This window comes from Oncorhynchus nerka, linkage group LG28 (assembly GCF_034236695.1).
Source record: "Oncorhynchus nerka isolate Pitt River linkage group LG28, Oner_Uvic_2.0, whole genome shotgun sequence".
NCBI classification, from domain to species: Eukaryota; Metazoa; Chordata; class Actinopteri; order Salmoniformes; family Salmonidae; genus Oncorhynchus; species Oncorhynchus nerka.
Genome location: NC_088423.1, coordinates 38,915,164 through 38,935,833, shown reverse-complemented (window position 1 = coordinate 38,935,833; position 20,670 = coordinate 38,915,164). Strand labels below are relative to the sequence as shown.

Genomic DNA, 20,670 nt, shown 5'->3' with positions numbered 1-20,670 from the left:
TACATTTATGCACCAGCACCATAGACAAAACCTCACAATAAATCAAACATGAAGGTTTAATAGGAGAATCCACAACTCATCCCTGATTGTATTTTATTTTTTAAAAAGCTTATATCACCAGCAGTGGCATAAGGTCATTGACATACATCACAGAACAAAGACGGTATAAAATACATTACTGCCATCTGGAGGAACTGTGTTAAACAACATTCAGTACCAATATGAAAAATTCAGGGTTCAGGGAAAAATGAGTGTAACATCTTACCTCTAAACAAAAAACAATTTGTTTCCCTATAAATGTACAAAAGTCAGATGTAAAATTAGCTTTATAGGACTTGCTTTAAAAAGGGGTCTTATCACTAAATCGTAAAAATGTATATTATAGTCTAGTTCAACATGAAAAATGTGTAACATTGAAAACATGGAGAAAAAAAATTGGCCTTTGTTGCATTCAGAAGGATACAGCAACCGAGACTAATTTCACCACAACCATTATTTGTGCTGCAACTCCATTACAGTGGTAATATATTTGATCAAGAATTCTGCTGTTCTATGTGATAATACTGGTAAGGACAATTTCCCAATGAGGCAACCAATGGTGAGCAAGCAATTTGTTTCAAAGCTCCTTTACTGTGGTAACCCAAACCATATAAACACAAAGGTAAGCAATGATCTTGCTACTATACAATAGGATACTTTTACACGAAGATAAAATGTTAGGTCACTGTGGCATTAGATGCCTGACGTTATATTTGGATGTGTCGTGATACGTGGTCATAGGTTTGTCTGCTATGCCACATGTTCCTACTCCCACCTTGCCGTTTACACTCTCCGGCGATGCAAATATACTCCTCTTCACCTGCAACAGACAATGGAAATCTCAGTAAGACCATTTGTGATGGTACTTCTCCTGCGAAAAAGCAACAGCTGAAAATGTGCAAATAACATTTGAAAAGTTACTTAGTTTAACACGAAGCGCAGACAGTAATTTTGATTTCATATTAATTTAAAATGGTAATAGCTCTGCAATTTTTTAAGTCTTGTCCCCCTCCATCCTTAAATAGACTTATTTAGGAATATTCAGCACAATGACTTTGTTAGAACTTTGATTACAAAGAGATCGTGTTATAAGCAGTATTAGGAAGACATGTCATTTTCTCCCCTGCCCTTCCTTCACATGAGAGTTCGCTGCCCATCTGATTATAGCCCATCGAAACTACAGCTAAACTCTATCTAAACCAACTTCACACATAGACATTTTAATTTACTTAACTAGGCAAGTCAGTTAAGAACAAATTCTTATTTACAATGACGACCTACACCGGCCAAACCCGGACGACGCTGGGCCATTTGTGTGCCGCCCTATGGGACTCCCAATCATGGCCGGTTGTGATACAGCCTGGATGTAACCTAAACACAACATTAAATTGACAGAAGTCTGATGGGTGACCATATTATCAATTGTCAATGAAGAAACTGATGAACAGCGAGGCATGTGTAATTGACAAAGAGAAGAGCTTACCAAAAAGCTACTTTTCCAAATCATCTTATAGAGAGGTTCATGCAGCTTAGATTAATATTACCCATCAGAGAGCATATCTATGGTTTCAAAAAAACTAACTTTTCACAAAACTCAAATTTGAGTGGATGGGCTGTATTTCTAAAGCTAACTTTTCCCATGAATAACTAAGAGTCCATGCTTTCAATCGATGCTTTCAACATGTGAGCACTCCCTGTGATTGGTAACATGACACTTAAAATATGCTATTCTGTTCTTTTAAAATGCATCGTCTTAGGATCATGTTTCTTAAAGGCCCAGTGCAGTCAAAAGTGCTTTTCCTTTGTTTTATATAAATCTCTGAACTATGAGGATGAAATAATACTGTGAAAATTATAATGCCCTTTTAGCGTAAGAGCTGTTTGAAAAGACCACCTGAAACTTCAGACTGTTTTGGTGGGTTGGAGTTTTGGCCTGCCTGGTGACATCAACAGGCATTAAATTAGTTAATCAACCAATACGAAAGAGTTCCAAACCTCTCTGCCAATGACAGCTAATTTCTAGTATTCCCCTCCCACTTAGACATACCTAGCAAAATTCTTTCTTGAGAAATTGTTCTTTTTGAAAATTTAAACTGAAATCACAGTAAGATCGTTAATGAATTATTTGACATCGAGGTAAAAACGGCTGCATTGGATCTTTAAGACATGCCAAAAAAAAAGGATTTCTTTGCGATGGATATACCACTGAATTGTGGCGTTTGTGTTTTAGTTTTTAATGTACAGGAACTCAAGACTGTTTGTTCACCCGACCTAGAATATCTCAATCAAATGCCGACCGCACTACCTCCTGAGAGAATTCTCTTCGGTCATCGTCACAGCCATGTATATTGCCCCTCAAGCCGATACCATGATGGCTCTCAAGGAACTCAAACTGGAAACCGCATATCCTGAGACCGCATTTATTGTAGCTGCATTTATAAAGCAAATCTGAGGAAAACACTAGCAAAGTTATATCAACACGTCACCCACTCCAATCGCTTCAAAAACGATCGACCATTGCTACTCTCCCTTCGGGGTCGGCTACAAGTCCTGCTCCACCCTCCCTTCGGCAAATAGATCACACCTACATCCTGCTCCTCCCTTCCTATAGGCAGAAACTCAAACAGGAAGTACCCGTGGTAAGGTCTGTTCAATGCTGGTCTGACCAATCGGAATCCATGCTTCAAGATTGATTTGATCACATGGACTGGAATATGTTCCAGGTTGCCTCTGAGAATAACATTGACACGGTGACTGAGTTCGTCAGGAAGTGTATAGGGGATGTTGTTCCCACTGTGACGATTAAAACCGATTAAAACCAAAAACCGTGGTAAGATGGCAAGACACCTTCTTCGAGGGAAACGATGGGTCAACACTGCTTTTGTGGACTGTGAGCTCTCGTTCTCCATGGCCAACGTGAGTAAGACATTTAAGCATGTTAACCCTCGCAAGGCTGCTGGCCCAGACGGCATCCCTTGCCGCATCCACAGAGCATGCACAAACCAGCTGGCTGGAGTGTTTAAGGACATATTCAATATCTCCCTATCCCAGTCTGTTGTCCCCACTTGCTTCAAGACATCAACCATTGTTCTTGTAACCAAGAAAGCAAAGGTAACTAAATTATTATTATCCCACTGCACTCACTTCTGTCATCTTGAAGTGCTTTGAGAGGCGAGTTAAGGATCATATCAACACCTTTAACAACACCCTAGACACACTGCAATTTGCATATCGCCCCAATAGATCCACGGATGACGCAATCACCATTGCACTGCACACTGCCCTATCCCATCTGGACAAGAGGAATACCTATGTAAGAATGCTGTTCATAGACTACAGCTCAGAATTCAACACCATAGTACCCACCAAGCTCATCATTCTTTGACAAGCCACCCCCAGGTGGTAAAGGTAGGCAACAACATCGCCACTACACTGATCCTCAACACCAGGGCCCCCAAAAGGGTGCGTACTGAGCCCCCTCCTGTTCCAACTCAAAAATCAAGTTGACAGACAACAGTGGTAGGCCTGATTACCAACAAATACAAGACAGCATACAGGGAGGTGGTGAGGGCCCTGGGGGAGTGGTGCCAGGAAAATAACCTCCCTTCAACAAAACAAAGGAGCTGATCGTGGACTTCAGGAGATAGCAGAGGGAGCACACCCCCATCCACATCGACTGGGCCACAGTGGAGGTGGTGAAAAGCTTCAAGTTCCTCAGCGTACACGTAACTGACAATCTGAAATGGTCCACACAGATAGTGTGGTGAATTTCTTCTGGCGGCTGAAGAAATTTGGCTTGGCCCCTAAGATCCTCACAAACTTTTACAGATGCACCATTGAGATCACAGCCTGGTACGCAGTCTGACCAATAGAGCACCAGGGGCACACTGCCTGCGCTCCAGGACATTTACAGCACCCGGTGTCACAGAAAGACCAAGGAGATCATCAAGGACCTCAGCCAACCAAGCCATGGCCTGTTCACCCCGTTACCATCCAGAAGGCGGGGTCAGTACAGGTGCATCAAAGCTGGGGCTGAGAGACTGGAAAAATAGCTTCTATCTCAAGGCCATCAGATTGTTAAGACAGTGACAACTAGCCAGCCCCCTGAATTTTAGTCACCATCACTAGACGGCTAACACCTGGGCACTCTACCATGCACCTTAGAGGCTGCTGCCCTATGTACATAGTCATGGAACACTGGTCACTTAAAAAAATGTTTACATACTGTTTTACCCACTTCATATGTATATACTGTATTCTAGTCAAGGCATATCATATTTAACTATTGCTGTACATATACTATTCTTCAGGTGTACTACATATTCTATCGATATTGTCTCTTCACCCCATACCCACTAATACCACAGCATTGCTTGTCCTAATATTGCTTAATTCCATTATTTTACTTTTTAGATGTGTGTATTATTGTGTATTGTTAGCTGCACTGTATTTCGCTACACCCTCAAAAACATCTGCTAAATATGTGAATGCGACCAACAACCTTTGATTTGATTTAGAACAAACTAATGAAAATGTTTTTGTATTCTTTTGGGGGAAAATGCATATTCCAATGTTACCTAAGATCTTCATAAACACAACCAATAGAATATACGAAATGTATTTATTAGACTGTTAGGATGTTATTAGCTCAAAACGGGATGGCTCAAGGCCCGGAATTTCTAGTGTGTAAAGTAGATGAATATGCGAATGAATGAATATACCTGTCCTTTCTTGTTCTTGTTATAGGCCTTGTTGTTAAAACTCTGCCACTTGGATTTCTGGTCTTCTCGCTCCTGTTCCAGTTCCTTCATCCTCAGCACCTTCTTCTGGGCCTTCTTCTTCTTGTACTCCCTCTGGTCTGCTATCTGCTCCTTCCTGTCATGGCGCACACACCCACACACAAAGTTACCATTTTAGATCAGCCATGGACTCTTCTGGACATCAAGAACTGGAAACAAGGGAAACTCCTGACCCAACACAGGACCTATTTTATTAACATATACGTTGTCTCTCCTACCTGGACTTGGATTTCCCGTCATCCTCAGAGTGCTTGCCCTCCTCGGCAGGCTTGAGGTTCTGCAGTGGCACCACCTCTGCGTTCCCGTAGCCGGAGAAGGTGATGGCCGCCGTGCCGTTCTCGCCGTCTATCTCCTCAATCTCAGCTTCATACACCCTGTCAAAGAATCCCGGCTGTAAGCAGGTGAGTACAAGCAAGACTCAAGCCCTACTACACAATTATAAAGAATGACAGATTCTGAGAGTTTCTGTTATTGTTCTTATTCATGGGCTAGACCCTTCTTGCAAAATAGTCTTGTCATGTCTATCACTGCTTCACTGAACAAATACATTTGAATAGTGTAGGTCAAATGAAGTCAAGACCCTATATGTGCAAGCAAGACGAACAAAGATGACATTGTAAAGTTGGTAAATTAACAGTTGAATATTCAGGTCGACTATGGACTGAGGAGCTTCTGGGTGATACTCACTGTCCATCCTGACTCCACACAGTCATACACCTGTCCCCGACGCTCCACCTATGTTTCAGGGGGGCTGCATCTGAGCTGTTGGCAGTAGCAGTACCTTCGGAGGGCTGCGACGTCAGGAGGTCTTTTGTTAAGTCTATGACTTCCTGTGAAGGATACGTAATTGAGGTCATTCAATTGCTGGATAATAATTGCATTTGAAAACAGACACACTAAGAAACATATTGACACTCAATGATTTAAAAACGATGTAAAATCTAAAATGTTCATGGCCAATACAGGTGACACATGGCTAACTAGTTACCGATAAGTCTTTCTGTAATTTGAGAAGGTCTTCATTTTCAGGGTCGGTTGATAAGGCGGCTTCCACTTGTTGCAACTGTGCTTTGTAGCTGCCCAACTGTTTCAACAAATCCTCTGACATCTGAAAATTCACAATGAAAGAGGGGCGGGGGGTAAAACGATAGTTGAAACAAAGCAATGATAGCAAATAACACATAGCCCAATAACATCTTTAAGTGTTGCACATCATAGAGAATTGCTACTAGAGGTCGACGGATTATGATTTCTCAACGCCGATACCGATTATTGGAGGACCAAAAAAAGCAGATATTTGTAATAATGACAATTACAACAATACTGAATGAACACTTATTTGAACTTAATATAATACATAAATAACATATATTTAGTCGGAAAATAAATAATGAAACATGTTCAATTTGGTTTAAATGTTGCAAAAACAGTGTTGGAGAAGAAAGTAAAAGTGCAATATGTGCCAAGTCCCTTGCTATGAACATGAGAACATATGATGCTGGCGGCTCAATATTCCCAGTTAATAAGTTTTAGGTTGTAGTTATTATAGGAATTATGACGCGTCAACTATTTCTCTCTATACCATTTGTATTTCATATATATATGACTATTGGATGTTCTTATAGGCACTTTAGTATTGCCAGCCTAATCTCGGGAGTTGATAGGCTTGAAGTCATAAACAGCGCTGTGCTTCAAGCATTGCTAAGAGCTGCTGGCAAACGCAGTAAAGTGCTGTTTGAATGAATGCTCACGAGCCTGCTGCTGCCTACCATCGCTCAATCAGACTGCTCTATCAAATATCAAATCATAGACTTAATTAGAATAAACACACGGAAATATGACCCTTAGGCGATTAATATGGTCAAATACAGAAACCATCATTTCGAAAAAACAAAACGTTTATTCTTTCAGTGAAATACAGAACCGTTCCGTATTTTATCGAACAGGTGGCAACCCCAAGTCTAAATATTGCTGTTACATTACACAACCGTCAATGTTATGTCATAATTATGTACAATTCTGGCAAATTAATTACGGTCACACAGTTCACAACGAGCCATGCGGCCAAAACTGTTGCATATACTATGACACAATTTCCCTAGTCAATATTGGCTGCTAACATGAATTTATTTTAACTGAATATGCAGGTTTAACAAATTTACTTCTGTGTATTGATTTTAAGAAAAGGCATTGATGTTTATGGTTAGATACATTTGTGCAACGACTGTGCTTTTTTCGCGAATGCGCTTTTGTTAAATCATCACCTGTTTGGCGAAGTTGAAGTAGGCTGTGATTCAATGATATATTAACAGGCAGCGCATTGATTATATGCAATGCAGGACAAGCTAGTTAACTTAGTAATATCATCAACCATGTGTAGTTAACTAGTGTTAACGTGAAGATTGTTTTTTTCATAAGATCAGTTTAATGCTAGCTAGCAAAGTACCTTGGCCTCTTGCAGCCACAAGGTCCTTTTGACGCTGCACTCGCGTAACAGGTGGTCAGCCTGCCACAGTTTCCTCAAGGATTGCAATGTAATTGGCCATAATCGGCATCCAAAAAGGCAGATTATCCATTGTTATGAAAACTTGAAAATCGGCCCTAATTAAATCGGTCGACCTCTAATTGTTACGTTACCTAACAAAGGGCAAAAGGGCTATGTGGATAAAAGCTGTTTAGCTTTCATACCAGCTGTGTGATCAAGCTGTCCGTAGCCAATGTGAGCAAGACCTTTAAGAAGGTCAACATCCATGAAGCCGCAGTGCCAGACGGATTACCAAGATGTGTGCGTGCCAACTGGCAAATGTTTTCACTGACATCGTCAACCTCTCCCTGACCGAGTCTGTAATACCTACATATGTTTCAAAGAGACCACCATAGTCCCTGTACCAAAGAAAGCGAAGGTAACATGCCTAAGTGATTACTGTCCCAACAGATCCACAGATCTCAATCTCAAATTGCACTCCACACTGCCCTTTCCCACCTGGACAAAAGGAATACCGATGTGAAAATGCTGTTCATTGACTACAGCTCAGCGTTCAACACTATAGTGCCTACAAAGCTCATCAAGCTAAAAGACCCTGGGACTAAACACCTCCCTCTGCAACTGGATCCTGGACTTCCTGACGGGCAGCCCCAGGTGGTAAGGTTAGGCAACAACACATCTGCCAAGCTGATCCGCAACACTGGGGCCTCTCAGGGGTCCGTGTTTAGTTCTGTAATCCCTGTTCACCCACAACTGCATGGCCAAGCAAGACTCCAACACAATCAACTTTGCTGACGACAACAGTGGTAGGCCTGATCACCGACAACAATGAGACAGCCTATAGGGAGGTGGTCAGAGACCTGGCAATGTGGTGCGAGGACAACAACCTCTCCCTCAATGTGATACAGACAAAGGAGCTGATCGTGGACTATAAGAAAAGGAGGGCCGAACAGGCCCGCATTAACATGGACGAGACTGAAGTGGAATGCGTAGAGCGTTTCAAAGTCCTTGGTCTCCACATCACCAACAAACTATCATGGTCCAAACACACTAAGACAGTTGTGAAGTGGGCACGACAACACCTTTTCCCCCTCAGGCCTGAAAATATTTGGCATGGGTCCCCAGATCCTCAAAAGTTTTACAGCTACACCATCAAGAGCATCCGGACTGGTTGCATCACCGCCTGATATGGCATCTACTCGGCATCTGAACGTAAGGCGCTAGAGGGTAGTGAGTACATCACTGGGGCCAAGCTTCCTAACATCCAGGACCTATATACTAGGCAATGGGTGTCAGAGAAAGGCCCCAAAAAAACGTCAAAGACTCCAGTCACCCAAGTGATAATTCTCTCCATTACCGCCCAGCAAGCGGTAACGAGACACCAAGTCTAGGATCAAAAGGCTCCTTAACAGTTTCTACTCCCAAGCAATAAGACTGGTGAACAATTAATCAAATGGCCACCTGGACAATTTACATGGACCCCCCTTTGTTTTTACACTGCTGCTACTCGCTATCTATCGTCTATGCATAGTCACAAATTACCTTGATTAACTTGTACCCCTGCATACAGCCTCATTATTGTTATGTAATTTTCTTGTGTTACTTTTTGATTTGATTATTTTACTTTATTTATTTAGTCAACATTTTCTTAACTTTATTTCTTGAACTGCATTGTTGGTTATGGGCTTGTAAGTAATCATTTAATGGTTAGGTAATTACCTGGTAGGTACCTGTTGTATTCGGCATGTGACAAATAACATTTTATATAGGAAAGGGCCTTCCCCAAACTGTTGCCACAAAGTTGGAAGCACAGAATAGTCTAGAATATCATTGTATGCTGTAGCGTTAAAATGTCCCTTCACCGGAACTAAGGGGCCTCACCCGAACTATGAAAAACAGCGCCAGACCATTATCCCTCCTCCACCAAACCTTAATCAGGAAGGTAGCGCTCTCCTGGCATCCGCCAAACCCAGATTTGTCCGCCAGACTGCCAGAAGGCGAAGCGTGATTCCTCACTCCAGTGAACGAGTTTCCACTGCTCCAGTCCAATGGTGGTGAGCTTTACACCACTCCAGCCAACGCTTGGCATTGCACATGGTGATCTTAGGCTTGTCTGCGGCTGCTTGGCCATGGAGACCCATTTCATGAACAGTTTTTGTGCGGACGTTGCTTCGGTAGAGTGTTGCAACCGAGGACAGACGATTTTGACTGGGGCAGCTCTAGCAGGGTAGAAATTTGACAATCTTACTTGTTGGAAAGGTGGCATCCTATGACTATGCCATTTGACAGTCACTGAGCGCTTCAGTATGCGCCATTCTACTGACAATGTTTGACTGTGGAGATTGCATGGCTGTGTGCTTGATTTTATACGCTGGTCAGCTGCGTATACGGGTGTGGCTGAAATAGTCGAATAAACTAATTTGAAGGGGTGCCTGCATACTTTTGGACATGTGTAGCTACACAACAAATTCCAGCTGGCTAGTTAGCTTAATTGGCTATCTAGCGTAGCTAGTTACATTTCGGTGGAGGGTTAACACATTTTCAGCACTCGGTTCTCATGTAACTAACGTTAGTTCTCTTTATTTCCTTACTCTGATAGGTATCAAATCTAGCTATTGACTTTCAAATACATTTCAAATAGGCATCGCTGGCAAGAATGTCAGCTAACTAACGTTACCGCTAGATGGCTAACGTTAGTTAATTTGTAGGCCATCGCCACAACACAGTGACAGCTGGCATCCAGTGCCATTTTTGCAAAAGAAAACACATTCAAAACGGCTAAATGTTCATTAATAATCTTACCTTTCTGTATTTGTTTCAACTGAATAAATACGCACATTCAGATTTTACTGAAATAGGTTCTCATATATCAGCAAAAATAAATATCTTAAAAATAAACCGGAAATGTCGATTATTTCTTATAACATGTTATTCTCGCGATAGTAGGCTGCCAAAGTGTCATTTCGCTCATTGTCAGCAGATGGGGCTTTATCCCAATAAATTATGTCCCTGGTACTTAAAATGGACAATTGGTATTTGAATCGACATCCTAACGAATTCACTGTAAAGGTCAACTGACTGTAACTCATAGGGTCCGTTCGTAAATTAAGAGTGTTTCACTCTCGGTGTACACACTGAACGCTCTGGAGAGGGGTAGGTTTGATCAGAGCGTTCTGACCTCACAACAGCACTCAAGCTAACTGGCTAAATTTGGCTAGCTTGCTAGCTACTTCCAGACACAAATGAGTAACACCTCACGCTGACCATTGTGCTTACCCTAGCAGAGGTGGTCAGGCTGTTTCCATGTTACCTAGAGCATTGGTGACTATAACTGCAGCTGACTTTGGACACCGATCATATTCAGCGGTGTTGTGTGTGTATATAAATGCACCAGCAAAACTGGTTATGCTGTTTTCATGTCATCTAGAACGTTTTTTGCCTACGTTTACTGACACCGGTCATATTTGACCAGTTTTGCAGGTTCGTAAATTCATAAATTATTCTGCACACTTAGACGAGAGTACTCTCAAATCGGAGTAGATAGCCAGAGTGAATTTACAAACGCACCATTTAATAAGAGCCGTCAGTTTGTCTTCAACAAGTCATATCAGGGTGCGTTCGTAAATTGCCTCCGGTGTGTCTGTTACGTTTAGTAAATTCAGAGCATTGACAGATTGTCTGTTCATAAATTCAGAGCGTTTTGCTCTCATAGTGTTCAGAGCGCACACTGGACGCTCTGGCTGAGGAGAATGGTTTACTGACAAGTCATATTCAATGGGTGTTGCACCTTCGTAAATGAATCAGTTATTCTGTGCTCTCGCACACGCAGAAGAGAGTGCTCTGAAATCGGAGTAGAGCGCATAATAATATATGAAGCTATTATTTAGGCCTACTGTTTGCAGCAATTAATTTAGGCTACTTGCTGTCATTAGCATTTTTTTTTACATAAAAATAAGTAATTTACAAGACGCTTTTATCCAGGGAGACTTTAGAGTTAAGTGCCTTGCTCAAGGGCAATTCAACAGATTTTTCACCTAGTCGGCTCGGGGATTATTGGATTAACTCAAGGTTCCTAGCGTCTCCACCGAGCCAGGTACATCTGCTTTGAGTTTTAATGCACCGTATTACTGGAACAAAATTAAAAATGCATTTCATCTTAATGTTCTGGTGCCCCTTCGGACAATTTCAAGTATTGATTGGGGACTTATTTGTGGAGTAATGTAACTTGTTTTTCTGGGTGATTTGTGATTGTTTATTTGTGCTTCCCATGACTGTGTTTTTGTATATGAATGTGTATGTACAGTGCATTCGGAGAGTATTCAGACCCCTTGACTTTTTCCACATTTTGTTACGTTACAGCCTTATTCTAAAATCTTTTCAATAGTTTTTGAATCTACACACAATACCCCATAATCGCAAAGCAAAAACAGGTTTTTAGACACGTTTATCATATTTACATAGGTATTCAAACCCTTAACTCAGTACTTTGTTGAAGCACCTTCGGGAATGATTACAGCCTTAAGTCTTCTTGAGTATGATGCTACAAGCTTGGCACACCTGTATTTGGGGAGATTCTTCCAATATTTTCTGCAGATCCTCTCAAGCTCTGTAAGGTTGAATGGGGAGTGTTGCTGCACAGCTATTTTTCAGGCCTGATCGGGTTCAAGTCCAGGTTATGGCATGCTGACTCAGGGACCTTGAAAGACTTGTCCCGAAGCCATTCCTGCGTTGTCTTGGCTGTGTGCTTAGGGCCGTTGTCCTGTTGGAAGATTAACATTCGCTCTGAAGCAGGTTTTCATCAAGGATATGTCTGTACTTGGCTCTGTTCATCTTTCCCTCGATCCTGACTAGTCTTCCAGTCCCTGCCGCTGAAAAACATCCCCACAGCATCCCCAAGGCATTTCGGTTTTTGGTTTTGAATAAATTAGCAAAAATGTCTAAAAACCTATTTTCACTTTGTCATTATGGGGTATGGCGTGTAGATTGATGAGGGGGAAAAAATGTAATACATTTTAGAAGGCTGTAACGTAACAAAATGTGGAAAAAGTGAAGTATCTGAATACTTTCCGAAAGCACTGTGTATATAAAAGCATATATATATTAGTTTGGGTTCAATGTGTATATTTGCGTTGTATATACAGGGTGCATTTGTAAAAGCGACCCAGGTCTCAATATGTCTTCCCTGTTAAAATAAAGGTTAAATATAAAAAAATATATATTGGAACCAGCGACCTTTCAGTTACTGGCTCAACAAAGCCTCCTTCACTCACGCCGCCAAACTTACCCTAGTAAAACTGACTGTCCTACCGATCCTTGACTTAAGCGATGTCATCTACAAAATAGCTTCAAATACTCTACTCAGCAAACTGGATGCAGTCTATCACAGTGCCATCAGTTTTGTTACCAAATCACCTTATACCACCTACCACTGCGACCTGTATGCCCTAGTCGGCTGGCCCTCGCTACATATTCGTCGCAAGACCCACGGGCTCCAGGTCATCTATAAGTCTGTTAGGTAAAGCTCTGCCTTATCTCAGTTCACTGGTCATGATAACAACACCCACCCGTAGCACACATTCCTGCAGGTATATCTCACTGATCATCCCCAAAGCCAACATTTCATTTGGCCGCCTTTCCTTCCAGTTCTCTGCTGCCAGTGACTGGAACAAATTGCAAAAATCGCTGAAGTTGAAGACTTATTTCCCTCACCAATTTTAAACATCAACTATCTGAGCAGCTAACCGATCGCTGCAGCTGTACATAGTCCATCTGTAAATAGCCCACCCAATCTACCTACCTCATCCCCTTTTTATTTTATTTACTTTTCTGCTCTTTTGCACACCGGTATCTCTACTTGCACATCATCTGCTCATTTATCACTCCAGTGTTAATCTGCTAAATTGTAATTATTCGCTCCTATGGCCTATTTATTGCCTACCTCATGCCTTTTGCACACACTGTATATAGACTTGATTTTTTCTACTGTGTCATTGACTTGTTTATTGTGTTATTGGCTTGTTTATTGTTTACTCCATGTGTAACTCTGTGTTGTTGTCTGTGTCACACTGCTTTGCTTTATCTTGGCCAGGTCACAGTTGCAAATGAGAACTTATTTTCAACTAGCCTACCTGGTTAAATAAAGGTGAAATAAAATAAATAAATAAAAAACACTTAACCACTAGGCTACCCGAGATTATGAAATAAGATTACTAATATCTCATGTGGTTCATTAATAAACACTAGCCTAGACATAGTCACAAAATTAAAAAAATATAGATATATTTGGAATGACAAGGTATTTTGTCAATGTACAATTTGGAAAGCAACAATGAAACTCTTCTGTAGCTCCGATAGTAATTGGACCCCGCCCATTATTCCCACTAAGATATACTGACTAGGGAGATGAGGCTCACCACCATATAAAAAGCGGCAATCCCCTCCTCTGCCACATACATATCTGCTTCACCAACTACTGTTTCAGTGGCAGAGAAATATAATCCTGTCGATGCTATTCCATGCACAACGTGGGACAATTTGAAGTGTTTGAAGCTCGAAGGAAGAGGATAACGAATTACCACTTTTTTCCTGAATGTGTAAATGGAGGAAATTACATTTTTGGATGCTAGAAAACAAAGGAGTAAAACCACATTTTGAGATTATTTGTATGTGAGATTGTTGATATGACATTTTCCCCAGTGGGCAAAACTTAAAGGCTACGTTATCGTGGGACGCTTAATTAACGAATGTGCCATAACAGTGGATTGGTTGACTTGTCTTGTAAGGACCCCAGCTTCAACCTTATGGGGTGTGATAACTTGACCAACAGCAACAAGACTTTGCCTGGCAGGCTCCCTTACACTGTGCAGACTTCTGTGCCTCTGACAATACTGGTGGGTATCCTTATTCTCCTCACAGTGTTCGGTAATGTCCTAGTGGTCATCGCTGTGTTGACCAGCCGAGCCCTAAGAGCCCCTCAGAACTTGTTTTTAGTGTCCTTGGCATGTGCAGACATTCTAGTGGCCACTCTGGTGATGCCCTTTTCTCTGGCTAATGAACTGATGGGATATTGGTACTTTGGTCAAGTGTGGTGTGAGATCTACCTGGCCCTGGATGTTCTGTTCTGCACCTCGTCCATCACGCATCTGTGTGCCATAAGTCTGGACAGATACTGGTCAGTCACTCAAGCCATTGAGTACAACTCGAAAAGGACACCACGCAGGATCAAATGTATAGTGTTATTCGTGTGGGTGCTGGCTGCCATTATATCATTCCCACCTCTCATTTCAATGGAGAAGGAAGGGGCCAAAGAGGAGGGTCCCACATGTAAGATCAATGAGGAGAAGTGGTACATCATATTCTCCAGCACCGCCTCATTCTTCGCCCCCTGTGTGATCATGATTCTGGTCTACGTTCGAATTTACCAGGTTGCAAAGAATAGAACCAGGGCCCCTCTGGGTGAAAGGAGAAGGGGAAACAATAATCCAGATAAAAGTCAGTATGGCTTAGTTCAGCAGGACCCCCTGGAGAGAAGGAACAGAGGAGGTAGAGATGGAGTGGAGGAGGGTGAGGAGGTCAATGGAATCGACGTGGGGGAAGAGTGCTCCTCGTCTGATGGGAATGAGAACCAGTGCTCCATCAAAATGAAGCTGAGAAAGGGAAAGACCAAAGTGAGTCAGGTGAAACTAGAAGACCCGTCCCCTAAAGATTATGATGCACAGCAGTGTGTGAAAGTGAGCCGGTGGAAAGGAAGGCAGAACAGAGAGAAGCGCTTCACCTTTGTTCTGGCTGTGGTCATGGGAGTGTTTGTTGTCTGCTGGTTCCCCTTCTTCTTCACGTACACACTCACCGCCATATGTGAGTCCTGCTGTGTCCCCGAGACATTGTTCAATTTCTTCTTCTGGTTTGGATACTGCAATAGCTCGCTGAATCCAGTCATTTACACTATTTTCAACAATGACTTCAGGAGGTCTTTCAAAAAGATCCTTTGCAAGAAGGATAGACGAGGGCTATGAATATACTTTTTTTGGACTAGCTACTGTTTCTTGTCTGAATACAGATTTAATTGTTTACAAGTTGGAGTCATGTACAGTTTCTCATGGAAAGAAAATATACCTATTGGGAAATACTTGTATCATTAATTTTGTACATGTGTGTCAATGTACGATCGTTTTGAGATCATTACAATCTTTAATCCCACCACATACATTTAAATGTATTTGACATTCCATGTTTTACTTCATGCTTATGTAGTGAGGCAGCTGGCTTGTATCTCCATGGAGGATGCTTAATGTTATTATGTAGGCTACAATTCAGTCATGCATAATCGATTAGCTGTGCAGATATACAGGGAGCATATGTGCGTATAATGAATAAACATATTTACACATGTATTCAATTTTACAGTATGTTCTATCAGTTTACGTTCGTTGGGGTACCCATTGAGTTTTAGGGGTATTGTTGTACATTAAGTAAATGTTCCAGAAAACAAATACTCAAACTTACAACACTGCACTCTAATCGTTTCAATTGTATTCTACTTATTGAATAAGGACAATCATGTTTCAACCACAACTGCGTTTCCTTCATGTACCATATTGCACAGAGGCACAGACCCAGAGGAGCCAACAGAAAGAGAGAACCTGGGTTCCCACAGGGCAACAGACTGAATCATCTACTGTGTGCTTATCAGTAGAGAGAGGAAACACCATGCCAATAATCCACCCACAATCAACAGATTTTATGGTGTATACTGTATACAGTGTATTATTTTTTTATAATCTTTCACGCACAGCCTGCCAATATTCATGATGCACACAAAAGAGAGGTTATCACTTTTTTTTTTTTTTAAGTAAAACAGTACATTAAGTGATGGGATGTTGGATTTCTGCCATCAGAGAGAAGTTAATTATGTTAGTGATGCACACGAGTCACTGCAACCCCTGTCGATGAGCCATAGCAAAATTAACTCTATTGCTCATAAATCAAAATATGCATGCAGTTGCCTTCACTTCCCTCTTTCTGGGGTCTTGCATTTACTTTATCGCCACCATTTCAGGTATCTTGAAAAAAAAAAAAACAATAGAGGAACTCTATCGCCTTATCGATGTGACTGAAATAAAACGGGTTTCCCATACTATAACAGTAATTGTTCTGCTTACATTATCACATAAGTGAGAATTATGCAACATGCTGTGGAACTATTCTTAAATTCTTCACACAACATATTCTGTTGCTTATCAGGCTAATCGGACTAGAAATGGTCTCGGTATGAAATAAGCCTTTGTATAAAAACTTATGAGACATATTATTACATATTATGACCACGAGCAGGGGAATATAGCACTGAAATCAACACAAAATGGCAGAGAATGAACATGAACATTACATAAAGCCCTATTCATGAGGGCCATTGGAACATGATAAGTGTATTCTGAGGAGCCATTATCTCCCTGTGTTTCATCGTCTTCTCTCAAGTGGGTGATGAAACTCTCATCAAAACAAATTGCATTGCCTTCAAAGAGCCCCCTCCCACCAAACTACCAGTAAGAACAATGCAAATCAAATGAGAGGGAAAGTATGCCTACAAGGTAATGGCTGGCACAACAATATTGAACACAGCTCAGTTCAGCTCAGCAGAAATAATAATTCTACAGTTGCAGATATCATTAAATCCTTCCCCCAAGTCAAACAAGAAACATATCAAGAGCCAAATGTTATTGGCCCTGTACTCCAAACATTAAGGTGTGTGTAATTGCATTGTGATGTAATATTCACAGCCTTATTTAGGCCGGCCTCGGTGTCAGACAGTTTCTTTGATTAGCATTCTCTTTTCTTCTATGGAAACATTAGAGGCTTTGAAATTCGTTTGCATTGGTTCTTCTAGTGTTATACTGTACAACAGAATTATGGTGGCATTCTCATTATCCGTTTCAATATGTGTTATTTCATTTGAATGTTTTTGCCAGTGAGGAAGGCACACAGTAAAATACACACCATTAGGGATTATCATAACTCAGCTCCAACAGTCCTTTCTCATTCCAATAGATAGAATATGCCTCAGTTGCAGCAGTTCTGCTGTTTAACATTCCTGTGGTACACATACTTGGGTTTAGCCATGTAGCCAGTCTTAAAATACAACAACTATTACTCACCAGTCACCACGGATGTTAAACTATAGACCCATCTTTGATGGATTCCCACGAACCATCTGACATGTCAAATGTACACAACAAAACCCGCTGGGCACAAACTGGTTGAATCAACATTGTTTCAATGTCATTTGTCATCATATTGTGACATGGCATTGGGACATAGCTACTGTTTTTGTGCGTTTTGCTCTTGAAGACCATTAAAAACGAAACGGAAGTGGTCACACTTTCCCATCAGATTAGAGGGAAGATTTGTGTAGTCTGTAGTTTGCACCCCTCTCCCCATTCTGTTCCATCATCCTCCATCATTATCCTCCTGAGGCAGGTGTCAGATATGCAGGAAATGGATCACTCATTACTTTTTTACCTCTAATGTTAAAAGCCCATTCAGTTAACAAGATAGATTGCCTCTTATCAGAGTAAAGAACCAAGGGAGAGGGCAGGAGAGGAGAGAGAGAGAGACAGATGGAGAGACATAATGAATATATTGCCTGTGAAACTCAGATCCTCTAAAGATGTAATTTGCTTGACTTCCCAAAATCTGCAGAGGATATGGAATATATCCGAAGTCATTAGCATTCATCGTGTTTAGCTTCTGGATGTTCTTAGTTCTTTTAATCAAAATAACAACCAGGAGAATAATGAAGGCATGTGCCATGCATTGCCAGCTGTGCATACATTACAATTAAAAGTTTTGGTTGAGCAGTTTTTAACAGATACTAAAAAGGTTGAATGTGAATGCATATGTATATTAATCTCAATTGCTCAAAGTAGTAAGAGGGAATTGTGGAAACAAAGACCGTATTTGTTGAACCTTTGACTAGATAAAGCAGTTCTTCCTACAGTTGATAAAAGTAATGTGGTCATCACAGGTAAGTTATGTTCTTTTAAACATGTATGTGCAAAACAATTATGGCCTTTTAACCTAAAATCACTTTGATTTAGCATCATTTCAACACTGAGTTTATATTTTTACAGGTTACGCTAGCACTGTAGTGCTATCCTCATTGCCACACTTTCACACACACACATTTTTTCTTCTGGGTTTCCGTCAATAATTTATTTCCCAGTCTAAGGTCCTCGAACAGGGCCGCAATTTATGGCTATGACACCCAGGCTTGTATGCTTAATAAGCTGTGTATGGCAGTAGTTCCCACGATTTTCACATTGATCTCAAGTCTGCCTCTCCCCATTTAACTCCCTAAGCCACATTAAGTCACAGTGATTCTGGAAAATTCAACTGTACTGTGTCTGAATCATTGCTGGTGTAGTCAGTGCTGGAGGGGGTTTCACGCACTGAGATGGTAAAACACAATACTGAGCAGGTTTAGGGGAGGAGCGCCTGTAAAAATGAGAAAAACTATGAAACCAAGGCAAAAAGTGTCAGAGCACATGCCAGGAATACTAAGAGGGTAAAGCAGTGTATCGAATCAAACAAAGAACCTGCAAGACCACAACAAAGAGTAGCTGCTATCATACTTGAAATGGCTTGGAAAGGTCAACATATTGATATGAATGCCATGAGAAGAGGGGTGGATTATCATCAGCATATACTGAGCAGAAGAAAAATAAGTAGCAGGAGCGCTTCAGGTATTCCAAAACAAGTACAGGTGCTCTTGGAGGGGAATAGTACTAGAAAAGCTAAAGGGAAAATTATACCCACAAATGTCGGCGCTAAGTAGAATACAAAATCCAAGTTGAGGCACTTGTGTGAGTTTGACTTCCGGCGCCGACAGAGATGGCCGCCTCGCTTCACGTTCCTAGGAAACTATGCAGTTTTTTTTTTTTTTTACGTGTTATTTCTTACATTAGTACCCCAGGTCATCTTAGGTTTCATTACATACAGTCGAGAAGAACTACTGAATATAAGATCAGTGTCAACTCACTATCAGTACGACCAAGAATATGACTTTCGCGAAGCGGATCCTGTGTTCTGCCTTTCACCCAGGACAACGGAATGGATCCCAGCCGGCGACCCAAAAAAACGACTTCGTAAAAGAGGGAAACGTAGCGGTCTTCTGGTCAGACTCAGGAGACGGGCTCATCGTGCACCACTCCCCAGTATACTTCTCGCGAATGTCCAGTCTCTTGACAACAAGGTTGATGAAACGAGCAAGGGTAGCATTCCAGAGGGACATCAGAGACTGTAACGTTCTTTGCTTCACGGAAACATGGCTCACTGGAGTGACGCTATCGGAGTCGGTGCAGCCAGCTGGTTTCTCCACGCATCGCGCCGACAGAAACAAACATCTTTCTGGTAAGAAGAGGGGCGGGGCGTATGCCTTATGGCTAACGAGACGTGGTGTGGTCACAAAAGCATACTGGAACTCAAGTCCTTCTGTTCACCTGATTTAGAATTCCTCACAATCAAATGTCGACCGCATTATCTACCAAGGGAATTCTCTTCGATTATAATCACAGCCTTATATATTCCCCCCCAAGCAGACACATCGATGGCTCTGAACTAACTTTATTTGACTCTTTGCAAACTGGAATCCATACATCCTGAGGCTGCATTCATTGTAGCTGGGGATTTTAACAAGGCTAATCTGAAAACAAGACTCCCTAAATTGTATCAGCATATCGATTGCGCAACCAGGGCTGGCAAAACCTTGGATCACTGCTATTCTAACTTCCGCGATGCATAAAAGGCCCTGCCCCGCCCTCCTTTCGGAAAAGATGACCACGACTCCATTTTGTTGATCCCTGCCTACAGACAGAAACTAAAACAAGAAGCTCCCACGCTGAGGTCTGTTCAACGCTGGTCCGACCAATCTGATTCCACACTCCAAGACTGCTTCCATCACGTGGACTGGGATATGTTTCGTATTGCGTCAGACAACAACATTGACGAATACGCTGATTCGGTGTGCAAGTTCATTAGAACGTGCGTTGAAAACATTCCCAAACCAGAAACCGTGGATTGATGGCAGCATTCGCGTGAAACTGAAAGCGCAAACCACTGCTTTTAATCAGGGCAAGGTGACCGGAAATATGAACGAATACAAACAGTGTAGCTATTCCCTCCGCAAGGCAATCAAACAAGCTAAGCCTCAGTATAGAGACAAAGTAGAATCTCAATTCAACGGCTCAGACACAAGAGGTATGTGGCAGGGTCTACAGTCAATCACGGATTACAAAATGAAAACCAGCCCCGTCACGGACCAGGATGTCTTGCTCCCAGGCAGACTAAATAACT

The 20,670-nt window shown here is 41.6% G+C and overlaps 2 protein-coding genes across 5 annotated transcripts in view; one reads left to right on the top strand and one right to left on the bottom strand.

Moving 5' to 3' along the window:
* Nucleotides 1-51: 51 nt before the first annotated feature.
* Nucleotides 52-20,670, bottom strand: part of LOC115113214 (survival of motor neuron-related-splicing factor 30-like) — a 44,461-nt gene continuing 23,842 nt past the window's right edge. The window contains exons 1-7 of one of the 4 annotated variants that reach the window (XM_065012793.1): nt 10,126-10,250; nt 9,205-9,542; nt 5,827-5,946; nt 5,526-5,668; nt 5,057-5,212; nt 4,761-4,914; nt 52-859 (exon numbers count right to left, since the gene is read on the bottom strand). In XM_065012793.1, the coding sequence (XP_064868865.1) occupies nt 722-859; nt 4,761-4,914; nt 5,057-5,212; nt 5,526-5,668; nt 5,827-5,946 (711 nt within the window). In that variant the 5' untranslated portion in view covers nt 9,205-9,542; nt 10,126-10,250 and the 3' untranslated portion in view covers nt 52-721. Of the gene's footprint in view, nt 860-4,760; nt 4,915-5,056; nt 5,213-5,525; nt 5,669-5,826; nt 5,947-9,204; nt 9,543-10,125; nt 10,251-20,670 lie in introns of those variants that run through there. The other 3 variants (XM_065012794.1, XM_029640602.2, XM_029640601.2) reach the window with 3 other exon arrangements.
* LOC115113212 (alpha-2A adrenergic receptor-like) lies at nt 13,607-16,108 on the top strand. Its single transcript, XM_029640598.2, has one exon. It carries the CDS (start codon nt 14,067-14,069, stop codon nt 15,333-15,335), a length of 1,269 nt encoding a protein of 422 aa, XP_029496458.2. The 5' UTR covers nt 13,607-14,066; the 3' UTR covers nt 15,336-16,108.